Here is a 17,001-nt window from a genome sequence, read left to right as displayed (position 1 = left end):
TTATATAATGGGGCCCATTTATCAACAAGTTTTATCATATGAAACAAGTTTTAAAACTCGTCGCGTATGATAAATGGTGCTCCAGCCAATAAGCTCCAAATGTCATTTTTCAAACACATATCAGTTAGGAGCTGATTGGCCTAATGTACACACAGTTCCTCTTCTCATTGCAGCAGAGGACAGCTCCAGGCTCTGTGGGTGCGGCTGCAGAAGTTGCTCCTGTGCTTCCTGGGTTGGTACTTGGTATCTGCTTCTCAGTTTCGTTTCTCTCTGCTCCTCATAGTGTCAGTGACACAAGGACCCCTATCAGCACAGTGTAGGTGGCAGTATGACTTTAAGTGTCCGGGAGGAGACGGGCTGCACCCAGGTACTGGAGAAATTGGACTACCAAGTATTAAAGCTCTTGGCAAAGACCGTAACAGGGAAGAAGAGGACGAGGAGCAATAAGGAAGGTGAGAGGCTGAACTCAAAGCACGTGTACATTATGCTGCACAACAGACAAATATCCATTAGAATAATTGCTTATACTGAAGGTGCATACACACGGTGAGATCATTGCTATGCCTGATTTGGACTATGCGATTTCCCTTGAACTCCCCCAGAGCCCCGATAGCACAGATTTTGACTATCTGTACTTTCGATTTTGTCTATGTACGATTTTGACTAAGTGCCAATTTTTACTATACTTTGTACTGGATAGTACACTAGATAGTCAAGATTGACTTGCCTGCACAGTCTATCTAGCCTTGCGAAACCGACCCCGCAGGACCGCGCATTGGGATCGAAACGGTATTGCAAGCGTCATAACAACTTCCGATTTGCACTAACTTTCCTTCCGATTTTTACTATATAGTCAAAACCGAAAGGATTTATCTCACCGTGTGTACACATCTTTAGATAGAGGTAGATATAGAGAGGGATACTGTAGATGGATTGATCTTTTTCTATGCACGGGTAACTATTTTTAGACGTGAGGGGGCCTGTGTGGCAGGGTTGGTTTTTTTTATGTGGGCTCCCTCCCTCCGGAGATATGGTACAGACAGCTGTGTAGTGATGTTTGTTTTTTAGTTTTTTGCATGCCATCAATGTTTTTTCTTTCAATGGCAGTATTTTTACCATTTGATGCCCGTGTTCCATTGTTTGTCACCATCGAAGGTATCGAAGTGATTGTCTTCTGATGGTAATATCTTCTGCACATGTGCCAGGTGTAGGATGAGCAGAGTAGCCCCCTTAATGCACCCATTATTGGTACCCCACTGCATTTGTCCTTTATCTATCTATAGCTTTCATATCCTTAGAGCAAATTTTGATGCAGATACTATCTATCTATCTATCTATCTATCTATCTATCTATTGATAAAGTCAGTTATTACCTAAAAACATGAAGCTATATTCTATTATGGACTAAGTACGCTATTGGCGCACTGAGTATCGTAAGGGTACGCACCTAGCGTAGCAGACGCTAGGCCGTGGGCGCGACGCACGAGCGACACGCACGCTCACAGAATGTTACACAGTATCCCTTAGTAACAACACACCTTAAGGTTACGCTTTACACTTTAAACCTTGGCAATGAAATACCATAACGATGTAATGCTTATTAACCTTGATTATATGAGAAGCTGTTTGAGCGATTGAGACGCTCAGAAAACCCTTTACAGTAACTAGTGAAAACACAAGACCTGGTTAGGATACAAAAACCACTTAGGCTCTAACACCCAGTGGATGATTCTATTTGAGTAAAAAGGGGAAAAACAGTACAGCTTATACACTACAAAACTAACAAAATCTAAACAGAATAACGAGGAATAATATGAACAATAGCGAACGATCGCAAACACAAGAAAACAGAATGTGTACACAATGAGAACAAATGGCAAACAGAAAGGATAAAAAATTGACTACAGAGAACTTACACACGTGGGAATGATTCGCAGGCGCGTCCTGAATCCAGCCCTCAGCCTTCAATGTGAAAACGTTGCAGAGAGAGTGAGTGACTGGACAGGCAATGGTGGTCTTTATATACACAACATACAGTAACAATACAATGGTCCCTATAATCTCATGGTTCATTGGACACAGGAATGTGTCTCTGCATTATAACAAAAGGTCATAGGTGGGTTCGAACAGGTGGGCTGTGCCTTTCTCCAACTGCTCAGGTGGGAGGTATCCTTAGGATTCCCGCCGCATGGGTAATGAACAGCAAATACAGTAAATATCTATAAACGACTTTTGTACATAACTATGCGCAGGAGCGAGCAATCTCTTCCTAACCAACACCGAAATATTACTAATAAAATACTCTACAGCTGGATACTAGACACCACCGTTCTACCTTTATCTGACCCTTCCTATCATGCAAAGAGGAATTTCTCGGTCCAAGAACCATTTACACTAAACATACTTTCTAACATTGTTAAGGGGAATGTTCACTATAATATACGCTATATGAGTTAAATATGTTATGATCGAGTCGCCCGCTAGACGCTTACAAACTCTACCGTAAATGCGCATACGCCGCGCGTGATCGCCGGAGCGATCTTACGCAAATTGCGGATATGTGCATGCATGGCAGAGGGTGTGCACATGCAGCGGGCATGTGCATGAGGGGTTAGTACAAGGCATATGTATCAGGATATTTTTCAACTTTGACAGTCCACCCTTTGGCAGTCAACAATAACTGCCATTATCTAAACAATTATGCAGAAAAATATATTACCATGAAATACCTTATTATGATTGGGAGTAGGGAGGAGAGGAGAAGGTGGGAAATGTATGACCTAGTGAGATAGTAAAAAGCATGTATGTATGAAATCCATGTCTGAGGGGTCATGTATCATCGTGCCGTACATGTTCTAAAAATAAGCTTCGAGGTATTGCGAAGTATACATTGAATCCTTCTTATCCTGTATTAAGGGTCTGTAAGTGGGCTAACAAACTCTACCGAGCTCTTTTCGGCTTTTAGTTCCAACAAATGGGGTGCACATTAGTTGATGATACATGAAGGGGGAAAAATATGTGAGTGCTAATACATGTGTCTATATCACCTGTCGACTATGTGTGCCACTACCTGAAGATAGAAGAGATGAAGATAAGAAACATGCGTTATAAATGCATTCGTATGAATATATATGTGTGGTCGTCCTTGGGCGTCTGTTGGAGTCTTGTTGATGTCTTGTTGAAGTCTTGTCCGGATTGCTGTATCTTTGCTGTGTGACAAGCAAAGCTCTTCAAGTGTCCATAAAATTAAAGTCTGTAACAGTTCATCAAATAGCTGTGACAAAGTTCATCAATGGTCTGTATAATGGGTCATCAAAATCTTCTTCCGAGTCGGTGTCTTTTTACCTTGGAGAAAAACAAAGGAGAAACGGGTGAAAGAAACGGACCGTGGAATCACGTCTTATCACAACATTGTCTCGATTGCTGGGTCATAAATTAAACTAGTTGTTGTTACAATGCCCTCGCTCCTCAAACTCATCAATTTGGTACTACGCTTGCAATTCATTAAAATTCGAACACATCTGAATATCAAACCAATCATTATGACAACTCCTAGGATACATTAGAGGAATTTCCCTACAGCAACGATAACATTTTGGGCCCATTCTCCTAAACCTGAGAACCAATTGCGTGGGTTCAACCATGATACCCAGCCGGTCAGTTCATTACCCACAGAAGCAAGGGTAAGGTTGTGTCTCCTTCGGAACTCCCACTTCAATTGCAAGATATCGTCCATCTTTTGATCTATGACCTCGGTTGGGTACTCATTGCTGTTTGTGATATACGTACAACACTTCACTCCATACTGAGTTGCTAGGGTGACACAATACCCTCCTGTCACTGCTGTGATGTAATTGAGAACCATCCTGTGCTGGATCAGTTCCGTTTTGTAAGCTTGCAATTCTCTCCCAGTATATCTAAAGGTGTCATCATACATCTCGGTGATATTGTCTATCAGGTTCGCTAGCGCGGTAATATACCTAAAATTTATAACTCCTCTGGCGGTACGGGTGATATCTAGCGCAAGCAGGAGTTGAATCCCGGTGGATTCGTGGATCAAATCAGAGGCTGCATGCTCTGTCCTATCTATAAGGTGTCTCTTTACAATGTGTTCATAATGGGTGTGAGTGTAAGGAGCTTGAGCATTGCGGTGAACGTCTTTCATTCTATCATGGGTAATGGTCATTACTTCCGGTAACACTCTTCCAATGTAACACAATCCCTCTGAGTTTGGGGCAAGCCACTTATACGCCTTCCTCCCACATATGAAATATGCATCATCGGGGAGGACATATGGGACAGAATATGACATCATCATATTACAAACCTTCCAAGTGAAAAATCCTATCCCTAATTCGCTCATCTGTCTAGTACACGTATCAGGTTGTATGATATGCGCACAGTATCCTGGTGATACTTCTCCAACTCGCATGGGCCTACTTCCTAGAGTGTACCTATATTGGGAATATTTTCCACTGTTGGCTATTTGGCGTATAAGCTCTGAGTCTATGGCCATTCTATCGGCTCTGTGTGAGAATGTCATGGTTCGGTTGTTCCATGTCACTTCCCAATTTCCCGGCTTTCGGGGGTTGGAAATGTTAAAACATATTAAGGACCTATCCACATGATATTGGTGGAGCTTCAAACTAGGAGGCCTAGAAATTAGTGATGAGCGGGTTCGGTTCCTCGGAATCCGAACCCCCCCGAACTTCAGCCTTTTTACACGGATCCGAGGCAGACTCGGATCTTCCCGCCTTGCTCGGCTAACCCGAGCGCGCCCGAACGTCATCATCCCGCTGTCGGATTCTCGCGAGGCTCGGATTCTATCGCGAGACTCGGATTCTATATAAGGAGCCGCGCGTCGCCGCCATTTTCACACGTGCATTGAGATTCATAGGGAGAGGACGTGGCTGGCGTCCTCTCCATTTAGATTAGAAGAGAGAGAGTGAGAGTGAGACACTTGATTTACTGGAGCTTAGGAGTACTCAGAGAGTGCAGAGTTTACTAGTGACTGACCAGTGACCACCAGTGCAGTTTTATTATATTATTATTTAATATAATCCGTTCTCTGCCTGAAAAAAAACGATACACTGACACAGTAACAGTATACCATATCTGTGCTCAGCCTCAGTGTGCTGCATCATCTATGTTTATCTGACTGTGCTGAGTGCTCAGTGCTCACACAGCTTGGAGACTGGGGAGCAGTAGCAGGAGTACATATTATTTAACAGTGCACACTTTTGCTGCCAGAGTGCCACTGCCAGTGTGACTGACCAGTGACCACTGTCTGATCACCAGTATATTGTGATTGTCTGCCTGAAAAAGTTAAACACTCGTCGTGTGGTGTTTTTATTCTATAAACGCATTCTGCTGACAGTGTCCAGCAGGTCCGTCATTATATAATATATACCTGTCCGGCTGCAGTAGTGATATATATATATTTTTTATATCATTATCATCCAGTCTATATTAGCAGCAGACGCAGTACGGTAGTCCACGGCTGTAGCTACCTCTGTGTAGGCAGTCGCTCGTCCATCCATAATTGTATACCACCTACCTGTGGTGTTTTTTTTTTTTCTATCTTCTTGATACTAGTAGCTTACTTTAGGAGTCTGCAGTGCTGCTGACAGTGTCCAGCAGGTCCGTCATTATATAATATATACCTGTCCGGCTGCAGTAGTGATATATATATATTTTTTATATCATTATCATCCAGTCTATATTAGCAGCAGACGCAGTACGGTAGTCCACGGCTGTAGCTACCTCTGTGTCGGCAGTCGCTCGTCCATCCATAATTGTATACCACCTACCTGTGGTGTTTTTTTTTTTTCTATCTTCTTGATACTACTAGTAGCTAACTTTAGGAGTCTGCAGTGCTGCTGACAGTGTCCAGCAGGTCTGTCATTATATAATATATACCTGTCCGGCTGCAGTAGTGATATATATATATATTTTATATCATTATCATCCAGTCTATATTAGCAGCAGACGCAGTACGGTAGTCCACGGCTGTAGCTACCTCTGTGTCGGCAGTCGCTCGTCCATCCATAATTGTATACCACCTACCTGTGGTGTTTTTTTTTTTTTTCTATCTTCTTGATACTAGTAGCTTACTTTAGGAGTCTGCAGTGCTGCTGACAGTGTCCAGCAGGTCCGTCATTTTATAATATATACCTGCCCGGCTGCAGTAGTGATATATATATATTTTTTATATCATTATCATCCAGTCTATATTAGCAGCAGACGCAGTACGGTAGTCCACGGCTGTAGCTACCTCTGTATCGGCAGTCGCTCGTCCATCCATAAGTATACTAGTATCCATCCATCTCCATTGTTTACCTGAGGTGCCTTTTAGTTGTGCCTATTAAAATATGGAGAACAAAAATGTTGAGGTTCCAAAAATAGGGAAAGATCAAGATCGACTTCCACCTCGTGCTGAAGCTGCTGCCACTAGTCATGGCCGAGACGATGAAATGCCAGCAACGTCGTCTGCCAAGGCCGATGCCCAATGTCATAGTACAGAGCATGTACAATCCAAAACACCAAATATCAGTAAAAAAAGGACTCAAAAATCTAAAATAAAATTGTCAGAGGAGAAGCGTAAACTTGCCAATATGCCATTTACCACACGGAGTGGCAAGGAACGGCTGAGGCCCTGGCCTATGTTCATGGCTAGTGGTTCAGCTTCACATGAGGATGGAAGCACTCAGCCTCTCGCTAGAAAAATGAAAAGACTCAAGCTGGCAAAAGCACAGCAAAGAACTGTGCGTTCTTCGAAATCACAAATCCACAAGGAGAGTCCAATTGTGTCGTTTGCGATGCCTGACCTTCCCAACACTGGACGTGAAGAGCATGCGCCTCCCACCATTTGCACGCCCCCTGCAAGTGCTGGAAGGAGCACCCGCAGTCCAGTTCCTGATAGTCAGATTGAAGATGTCAGTGTTGAAGTACACCAGGATGAGGAGGATATGGGTGTTGCTGGCGCTGGGGAGGAAATTGACCAGGAGGATTCTGATGGTGAGGTGGTTTGTTTAAGTCAGGCACCCGGGGAGACACCTGTTGTCCGTGGGAGGAATAGGGCCATTGACATGCCTGGTGAAAATACCAAAAAAAATCAGCTCTTCGGTGTGGAAGTATTTCAACAGAAATGCGGACAACATTTGTCAAGCCGTGTGTTGCCTTTGTCAAGCTGTAATAAGTAGGGGTAAGGACGTTAACCACCTCGGAACATCCTCCCTTATACGTCACCTGCAGCGCATTCATCATAAGTCAGTGACAAGTTCAAAAACTTTGGGCGACAGCGGAAGCAGTCCACTGACCAGTAAATCCCTTCCTCTTGTAACCAAGCTCACGCAAACCACCCCACCAACTCCCTCAGTGTCAATTTCCTCCTTACCCAGGAATGCCAATAGTCCTGCAGGCCATATCACTGGCAATTCTGACGAGTCCTCTCCTGCCTGGGATTCCTCCGATGCATCCTTGCGTGTAACGCCTACTGCTGCTGGCGCTGCTGTTGTTGCTGCTGGGAGTCGATGGTCATCCCAGAGGGGAAGTCGTAAGCCCACTTGTACTACTTCCAGTAAGCAATTGACTGTCCAACAGTCCTTTGCGAGGAAGATGAAATATCACAGCAGTCATCCTGCTGCAAAGCGGATAACTGAGGCCTTGGCATCCTGGGCGGTGAGAAACGTGGTTCCGGTATCCATCATTACTGCAGAGCCAACTAGAGACTTGTTGGAGGTACTGTGTCCCCGGTACCAAATACCATCTAGGTTCCATTTCTCTAGGCAGGCGATACCGAAAATGAACACAGACCTCAGAAAAAGACTCACCAGTGTCCTAAAAAATGCAGTTGTTCCCAATGTCCACTTAACCACGGACATGTGGTCAAGTGGAGCAGGGCAGACTCAGGACTATATGACTGTGACAGCCCACTGGGTAGATGTATGGACTCCCGCCGCAAGAACAGCAGCGGCGGCACCAGTAGCAGCATCTCGCAAACGCCAACTCTTTCCTAGGCAGGCTACGCTTTGTATCACCGCTTTCCAGAATACGCACACAGCTAAAAACCTCTTACGGCAACTGAGGAAGATCATCGCAGAATGGCATACCCCAATTGGACTCTCCTGTGGATTTGTGGCATCGGACAACGCCAGCAATATTGTGTGTGAATTAAATCTGGGCAAATTCCAGCACGTCCCATGTTTTGCACATACCTTGAATTTGGTGGTGCAGAATTATTTAAAAAACGAGAGGGGCGTGCAAGAGATGCTGTCAGTGGCCAGAAGAATTGCGGGACACTTTCGGCGTACAGGCACCACGTACAGAAGACTGGAGCACCACCAAAAACGCCTGAACCTGCCCTGCCATCATCTGAAGCAAGAAGTGGTAACGAGGTGGAATTCAACCCTCTATATGCTTCAGAGGTTGTAGGAGCAGCAAAAGGCCATTCAAGCCTATGCAACTGAGCACGATATAGGAGGTGGAATGCACCTGTCTCAAGCGCAGTGGAGAATGATTTCAACGTTGTGCAAGGTTCTGCAACCTTTTGAACTTGCCACACGTGAAGTCAGTTCAGACACTGCCAGCCTGAGTCAGGTCATTCCCCTCATCAGGCTTTTGCAGAAGAAGCTGGAGACATTGAAGGAGGAGCTAACAAAGAGCGATTCCGCTAGGCATGTGGGACTTGTGGATGGAGCCCTTAATTCGCTTAACAAGGATTCACGGGTGGTCAATCTGTTGAAATCAGAGCACTACATTTTGGCCACCGTGCTCGATCCTAGATTTAAAACCTACTTTGGATCTCTCTTTCCGGCAGACACAAGTCTGCTGGGGTTCAAAGAACTGCTGGTGACAAAATTGTCAAGTCAAGCGGAACGCGACCTGTCAACATCTCCTCCTTCACATTCTCCCGCAACTGGGGGTGCGAGGAAAAGGCTCAGAATTCCGAGCCCACCCGCTGGCGGTGATGCAGGGCAGTCTGGAGCGACTGCTGATGCTGACATCTGGTCCGGACTGAAGGACCTGACAACGATTACGGACATGTCGTCTACTGTCACTGCATATGATTCTCTCCCCATTGAAAGAATGGTGGAGGATTATATGAGTGACCGCATCCAAGTAGGCACGTCAGACAGTCCGTACTTATACTGGCAGGAAAAAGAGGCAATTTGGAGGCCCTTGCACAAACTGGCTTTATTCTACCTAAGTTGCCCTCCCACAAGTGTGTACTCCGAAAGAGTGTTTAGTGCCGCCGCTCACCTTGTCAGCAATCGGCGTACGAGGTTACATCCAGAAAATGTGGAGAAGATGATGTTCATTAAAATTAATTATAATCAATTCCTCTGTGGAGACATTCACCAGCAGCAATTGCCTCCACAAAGTACACAGGGAGCTGAGATGGTGGATTCCAGTGGGGACGAATTGATAATCTGTGAGGAGGGGGATGTACACGGTGATATATCGGAGGATGATGATGAGGTGGACATCTTGCCTCTGTAGAGCCAGTTTGTGCAAGGAGAGATTAATTGCTTCTTTTTTGGTGGGGGTCCAAACCAACCCGTCATTTCAGTCACAGTCGTGTGGCAGACCCTGTCACTGAAATGATGGGTTGGTTAAAGTGTGCATGTCCTGTTTATACAACATAAGGGTGGGTGGGAGGGCCCAAGGACAATTCCATCTTGCACCTCTTTTTTCTTTCATTTTTCTTTGCGTCATGTGCTGTTTGGGGGGTGTTTTTTGGAAGGGCCATCCTGCGTGACACTGCAGTGCCACTCCTAGATGGGCCAGGTGTTTGTGTCGGCCACTAGGGTCGCTTAGCTTAGTCACACAGCTACCTCATTGCGCCTCTTTTTTTTCTTCTTTGCGTCATGTGCTGTTTGGGGACTAGTTTTTTGAAGGGCCATCCTGCGTGACACTGCAGTGCCACTCCTAGATGGGCCAGGTGTTTGTGTCGGCCACTTGGGTCGCTTATCTTAGTCACACAGCTACCTCATTGCGCCTCTTTTTTTTCTTCTTTGCGTCATGTGCTGTTTGGGGAGTGTTTTTTGGAAGGGCCATCCTGCGTGACACTGCAGTGCCACTCCTAGATGGGCCAGGTGTTTGTGTCGGCCACTTGGGTCGCTTATCTTACTCACACAGCTACCTAATTGCGCCTCTTTTTTTCTTTGCGTCATGTGCTGTTTGGGGAGTGTTTTTTGGAAGGGCCATCCTGCGTGACACTGCAGTGCCACTCCTAGATGGGCCAGGTGTTTGTGTCGGCCACTTGGGTCGCTAATCTTAGTCACACAGCTACCTCATTGCGCCTCTTTTTTTTCTTCTTTGCGTCATGTGCTGTTTGGGGAGTGTTTTTTGGAAGGGCCATCCTGCGTGACACTGCAGTGCCACTCCTAGATGGGCCAGGTGTTTGTGTCGGCCACTTGGGTCGCTTATCTTACTCACACAGCTACCTCATTGCGCCTCTTTTTTTTCTTCTTTGCGTCATGTGCTGTTTGGGGAGTGTTTTTTGGAAGGGCCATCCTGCGTGACACTGCAGTGCCACTCCTAGATGGGCCAGGTGTTTGTGTCGGCCACTTGGGTCGCTTATCTTACTCACACAGCTACCTAATTGCGCCTCTTTTTTTCTTTGCGTCATGTGCTGTTTGGGGAGTGTTTTTTGGAAGGGCCATCCTGCGTGACACTGCAGTGCCACTCCTAGATGGGCCAGGTGTTTGTGTTGGCCACTTGGGTCGCTTATCTTACTCACACAGCTACCTCATTGCGCCTCTTTTTTTCTTTGCATCATGTGCTGTTTGGGGAGTGTTTTTTGGAAGGGCCATCCTGCGTGACACTGCAGTGCCACTCCTAGATGGGCCAGGTGTTTGTGTCGGCCACTTGGGTCGCTGAGCTTAGTCATCCAGCGACCTCGGTGCAAATTTTAGGACTAAAAATAATATTGTGAGGTGTGAGGTGTTCAGAATAGACTGAAAATGAGTGGAAATAATGGTTATTGAGGTTAATAATACTTTGGGATCAAAATGACCCCCAAATTCTATGATTTAAGCTGTTTTTTAGGGTTTTTTGGAAAAAAAAAAACGAATCCAAAACACACCCGAATCCGACAAAAAAAATTCGGTGAGGTTTTGCCAAAACGCGTTCGAACCCAAAACACGGCCGCGGAACCGAACCCAAACACAAAACCCGAAAAATTTCCGGTGCTCATCACTACTAGAAATATAAAATTTCTTGTCCACCGGTCTCCCATGCCTTAATTCAAGTACCTCATCTATCGTTATAGAGTATGGCACTAGTCCTGACTTTCTATGACCTTGAGGTACTTGTGAGCACACCCAGCATTCCGTTTGGTTTATAACCTTACCCACTAATGAGTGATAGTCACTCAATGGATGACGGTCCATATTGATATTAATGCTGGACTGACATCTCTGAATGCACCCGTCCTCAACTATGTTGTCACAATTCCTACATATGCAATTCTCTTCAGCTAACAATCCTTCACAATGTCTGTTAGTGTCATGGCTACCAGAGCGTTTTCTGATACTCGCCTTTGCTCGGTGATTGTGTTGCTCTTGGAATTCTACGAATCCATCCTGATCATCAGAACCCATTCCAGATCATTTCTCGACCTCACTGGAACTCTCACCGAAACAGACTGCTCTGGTCAACAACAGGGTCAACAGGAAAACACGGACTGCAGTCTCTTGGGGCGAGTCCATCTTAGGAGGAGAAAGAAAAAGTTGTAATGGGGGTACCGAAAATAATTGAAGGGAAAGAAAAATGTTACGATAATTGTCCTATAGTCTTGTTGTTCTTCTTGCTCAGATGTCGTCTCAACAGTGGTGTCTCTCAGTCTTCCCAAAACGAACACTCCAGTGATACGATATTCTTTCCGACTCAGCGATTTTTCTGTAAGGAGCATAAATCTTGCATTACCATTTGTCTAACTGTTGTGTGACATACCATCCGTAACATGAAAGAACAAAGAGAGAGAACAATAGAAAAGAAACATTATCAGATTTCCGTTCACCATCAGGCTGTCACACCAACATGTCCATCGGTATCTCTGCACAGTCTCCCCCCACCAGTATCTCCACTCTCCACCCTTTGTGTTTGGCCAGACACAACGATGCTGGTAAGATACACTGGGTTTGGGTAGACCTCTGAAAGGACCAAGTAGACATGTGACGTTTGAGCTGTCTGGTGAACGTCAGAGATGAAAAGGAAATATTTAAAGATAAATCACAGAGTTTACCTGGCCGCCCTTGTGTCTACAAGGAATGACCTACCAATTACATCGACTGTAACCTCAGGCTTACTATCAAGGCTAATAATCAACTTCACTGGCTACAAATTACAAGTGCGGCCCAAAATCTTTCCTATATGATCCCTGATTACAATTACGTGCGTTATGTCGTTGTCTAGGGGGTTTATATACCTTATGTGGGTCGTTAAACATACAATTCCGTGCATAATGCCCTTCCCTCTGGCAGTTATAACATTTTATCACATTTGACTTACCCACAGGGGTCTGGGGCTTAAGCTGATGTGGCTTCGTTGTCAGGGCCTGTCTACTTATTGTCATTTGCTTACCGCCCTGTGACTCCCTGTGTCTTACGATGTTCCGATCATGCTCAATAGCGGTCCCTCTCAAAGCAGCCACCGACATACCTCTCCAGTTGGGTTGAGTGGTCTGTACCCTTGTCCTCAACACTTCCTTTAAACCATCCATTAATACAGAAACTCCTACTTCTCTATACTCTACAATGTGAGGTGCAATTGTCTGTTCATAACATACAATACCGTACTTACCTGTGGACACGACCTCACCTGACCCTCCGTAAGAGGGCTTGACTACTGCCTTTACCGATTGGGCCGTGCCCACCTGGGTGTCTCGTATGATGGCTGCTGGAAAAAGTGCCGACATCGTGCTGGGCTCACTTTCTTGCTTGTGATCCTGAGGGAAGTTTAACATGGGGTGCAACTTGCACGGGTTAGAATTTGTACATTTATCAGTTTTACTTCTATCATTATTACATTTATTATGCTTACTATTAACATCATTAATACATTTATTATGCTTACTATTAACATCATTAATACATTTATTAAGTGCCCTATTATCATCATATCCCAGTATGCCATTCTCTGCAGCCATTGTTTCTCCAGTTGCCATCAGTTTCCTGCTAAGATGGGAACCAGCTGCTTGAGCTAATTCCCTTTGTATCTCCCCTTCCTGTTGCCATAAATGTAAACAGATTGTGTGTCTGATCCTCTGTTTCTGAGATTTTATCAGACATATCCTTCTCCTTAAATTTTGCAAAACCTCAGGATTAAAACTGCCTACCCTGGGAAACTTCTCCCCATCGTTCACAGTCATACGTTCCCACTCATTGCATAATACCTCTGTGTGTGATCCATATTTCTCACACATTACGTACCTCGCCGACCCGACTGGCCGCGGAATAATATCAACCTGAACCTTGGTTGATCGTCCCTTACTTGAGCAACTGGCCCCCATTCTTTGCAGGTATTGCCTTCTCAGCAAATTCCTACAAAAACCACGTTCCCAGAGGTAAGGCGACGGTGAAAGTCCATCGAGTGCCTTCACCCACTCTCGCCCACGTCGACCAATATGCCCACACACTGCTTCAGCGCTGGCGTACTCAACCCAAGGCCCCTATGTGACCTCTACTTACTGGGGCGTGTGGGAGTATGCTACCCTCCCCAGTAAGTATCAGTTGCTGGAGAATTCCTGAGTGAACAGCGAACCTCCCTTAAAATAAAAAAAACCTACACAAATCACGTTAGAATGTACAAATAGTGTTTATGATCCCGCAAAGCGTACGCAAATTGCGTTATGGGTATCAAGGTAACCAACTAATGCACACAATTACATGCGGTACAGTCGCAATGCGTATAAGTAACTATTACTTATCCGCAGAACGACCAGCGGAATCGATTGTTTAGGCTGCGAGACCTTCAGCCGGAGCGTATTCTCAAAACGGGCCTATATGGGTATTGCGCCAACCCCCAGGGCTGCGCTCTCTACCTCTGACCTTTCTTAAGTCAGGGTTTTCAGAACTTCATATATGTACTTTTAACGGATTTCTGACTTTCGCGGACCTCCTGGTCTGCTGTAACACTAATTGCTCCTCTTACCTTATTGACTTTAAACGTGAGATGGCCTTCTCCCACGCCACCACGTGTTCACTTCACGGATATCCTTCTACGAGATCTCGAATTCCGGGGTTCACACCAAAAAAAAACTTTACTTGCATACACACGCTCTCTCACTTCATATATACTTTGATTTTTCTGTACAGAAAATTTCTTTCATTCAGGTAACACAGGCTAATCCCAGAGGTAATGCAACGAGAGGAGGATCTTTTTAAACTAAATTTTGGAAACTGAAACAAATTTGTGCTATTATCTCGTGGCTTCCATATCTACTACTAAAACAATGCTATCATGTGATTTGTATTTAGTGGGCATATCCGTACGCACGTTGCGTAATGTACGCCATGTGTGTAGGCCTTTGCGTTGCGTACGCTGTCTCGCACTCGGTCAGAGACACGTGTACACAGGCCGGATACGTCCGCTGTAACACAAATAACACGCTTCTATCAATGCAAACGATATTTAACTATAATCGTTTACCAAACACCACACAGTATCTCCTGTATAACCTTTATAACTGGGTCAGGCTGCGTGTGTGTTTTACAATTACTCCCTTGAGTATTACTTTTACTTTTAACTAAATAGCAACAAATTTTCTCAGCACGTGATCAATGCGAATGGCAGACAGAAAGGCATATATGTGAAAATACGCAAATGGAAATACAGGTGTGTGCGTGTGTTGCGTGCGCAATTTTCACCAATACAGAAATTTAAACAGATTTAACAGACAATAGCTTAACGTTCTTACCTTTCGGTTCCGGATCCCACCAGCATCCCTACAAACCAAGCGGAGCAGACGCTTATCTAATCAGCACTTACCGTATCCCCAACCACCAAACGGCTAACAGGGGATACTACCTTCCCGCCCTTTGCTGATGGATAAAGTATGCCTGGTTCCGCTTGGCTGCGGATATGAGGAGGCCCGGACGATGCCCCCAATTGATAAAGTCAGTTATTACCTAAAAACATTAAGCTATATTCTATTATGGACTAAGTACGCTATTGGCGCACTGAGTACCGTAAGGGTACGCACCTAGCGTAGCAGATGCTAGGCCGTGGGCGCGACGCACGAGCGACACGCACGCTTACAGAATGTTACACAGTATCCCTTAGTAATAACACACCTTAAGGGTACGCTTTACACTTTAAACCTTGGCAATGAAATACCATAACGATGTAATGCTTATTAACCTTGATTATATGAGAAGCTGTTTGAGCTTTTGAGACGCTCAGAAAACCCTTTACAGTAACTAGTGAAAACACAAGACCTGGTTAGGATACAAAAACCACTTAGGCTCTAACACCCAGTGGATGATTCTATTTGAGTAAAAAGGGGAAAAACAGTACAGCTTATACACTACAAAACTAACATAAAATCTAAACAGAATAACGAGGAATAATATGAACAATAGCGAACGATTGCAAACACAAGAAAACAGAATGTGTACACAATGAGAACAAATGGCAAACAGAAAGGATAACAAAATGGCTACAGAGAACTTACACACGTGGGAATGATTCGCAGGCGCGTCCTGAATCCAGCCCTCAGCCTTCAATGTGAAAACGTTGCAGAGAGAGTGAGTGACTGACAGGCAATGGTGGTCTTTATATACACAACATACAGTAACAATACAATGGTCCCTATAATCTCATGGTTCATTGGACACAGGAATGTGTCTCTGCATTATAACAAAAGGTCATAGGTGGGTTCGAACAGGTGGGCTGTGCCTTTCTCCAACTGCTCAGGTGGGAGGTATCCTTAGGATTCCCGCCGCATGGGTAATGAACAGCAAATACAGTAAATATCTATAAACTACTTTTGTACATAACTATGCACAGGAGCGAGCAATCTCTTCCTAACCAACACCGAAATATTACTAATAAAATACTCTACAGAGCTGGATACTAGACACCACCGTTCTACCTTTATCTGACCCTTCCTATCATGCAAAGAGGAATTTCTCTGTCCAAGAACCATTTACACTAAACTTACTTTCTAACATTGTTAAGGGGAATGTTCACTATAATATACGCTATATGAGTTAAGTATGTTATGATCGAGTCGCCCGCTAGACGCTTACAAACTCTACCGTAAATGCGCATATGCCGCGCGTGATCGCCGGAGCGATCTTACGCAAATTGCGGATATGTGCACGCACGGCAGAGGGTGTGCACATGCAGCGGGCATGTGCATGAGGGGTTAGTACAAGGCATATGTATCAGGATATTTTTCGACTTTGACACTATCTATCTATCTATTTAACTTATGGGCCCTACACACTAGAACAGGGGTGTCAAACTCAAATTCATCGGGGGCCGCATCAGCAGTTTGGTCCCCATCAAAGGGCCGGTTGGTTGTATCTGTAGGTCTATCCAAAATTTACCGCTCCACCTGCCTTATATGTGCCCAGCCATCTGCCCCCTTTTAAAGTGCCCAGCCATGTGCCCCCTTTTATAGTGCCCAGCCATGTGCCCCCTTTTATAGTGCACAGGTCCCCATTTTACACATTGCGGCAGGCACAGGTCCCCATTTTACACATTGCGGCAGGCACAGGTCCCCATTTTACACATAGCGGCAGGTACAGGTCCCCATTTTACACATTGTGGCAGGCACAGGTCCCCATTTTACACATTGTGGCAGGCACAGGTCCCCATTTTACACATAGCGGCAGGTACAGGTCCCCATTTTACACATTGTGGCAGGCACAGGTCCCCATTTTACACATTGTGGCAGGCACAGGTCCCCATTTTACACATTGCGGCAGGCACAGGTCCCCATTTTACACATTGCGGCAGGCACAGGTCCCCATTTTACACATAGCGGCA

At 45.1% G+C, this 17,001-nt stretch overlaps 1 protein-coding gene across 1 annotated transcript in view; it reads left to right on the top strand.

The window, feature by feature from the left end:
- The first annotated feature begins 236 nt into the window (after positions 1 to 236).
- Positions 237 to 17,001, top strand: part of LOC135050124 (uncharacterized protein C3orf38-like) — a 35,135-nt gene continuing 18,370 nt past the window's right edge. The window contains exon 1 of the mRNA XM_063956301.1: positions 237 to 452. Coding sequence (XP_063812371.1) covers positions 329 to 452 — 124 coding nt within the window. The 5' untranslated portion in view covers positions 237 to 328. The remainder of the gene's footprint in view (positions 453 to 17,001) is intronic.

This window comes from Pseudophryne corroboree, chromosome 2 (genome assembly GCF_028390025.1).
Source record: "Pseudophryne corroboree isolate aPseCor3 chromosome 2, aPseCor3.hap2, whole genome shotgun sequence".
Lineage (NCBI taxonomy): Eukaryota > Metazoa > Chordata > Amphibia > Anura > Myobatrachidae > Pseudophryne > Pseudophryne corroboree.
The sequence above is the reverse complement of the archived record's forward strand: the minus strand, read 5'-3'. Positions and strand labels throughout refer to the sequence as shown.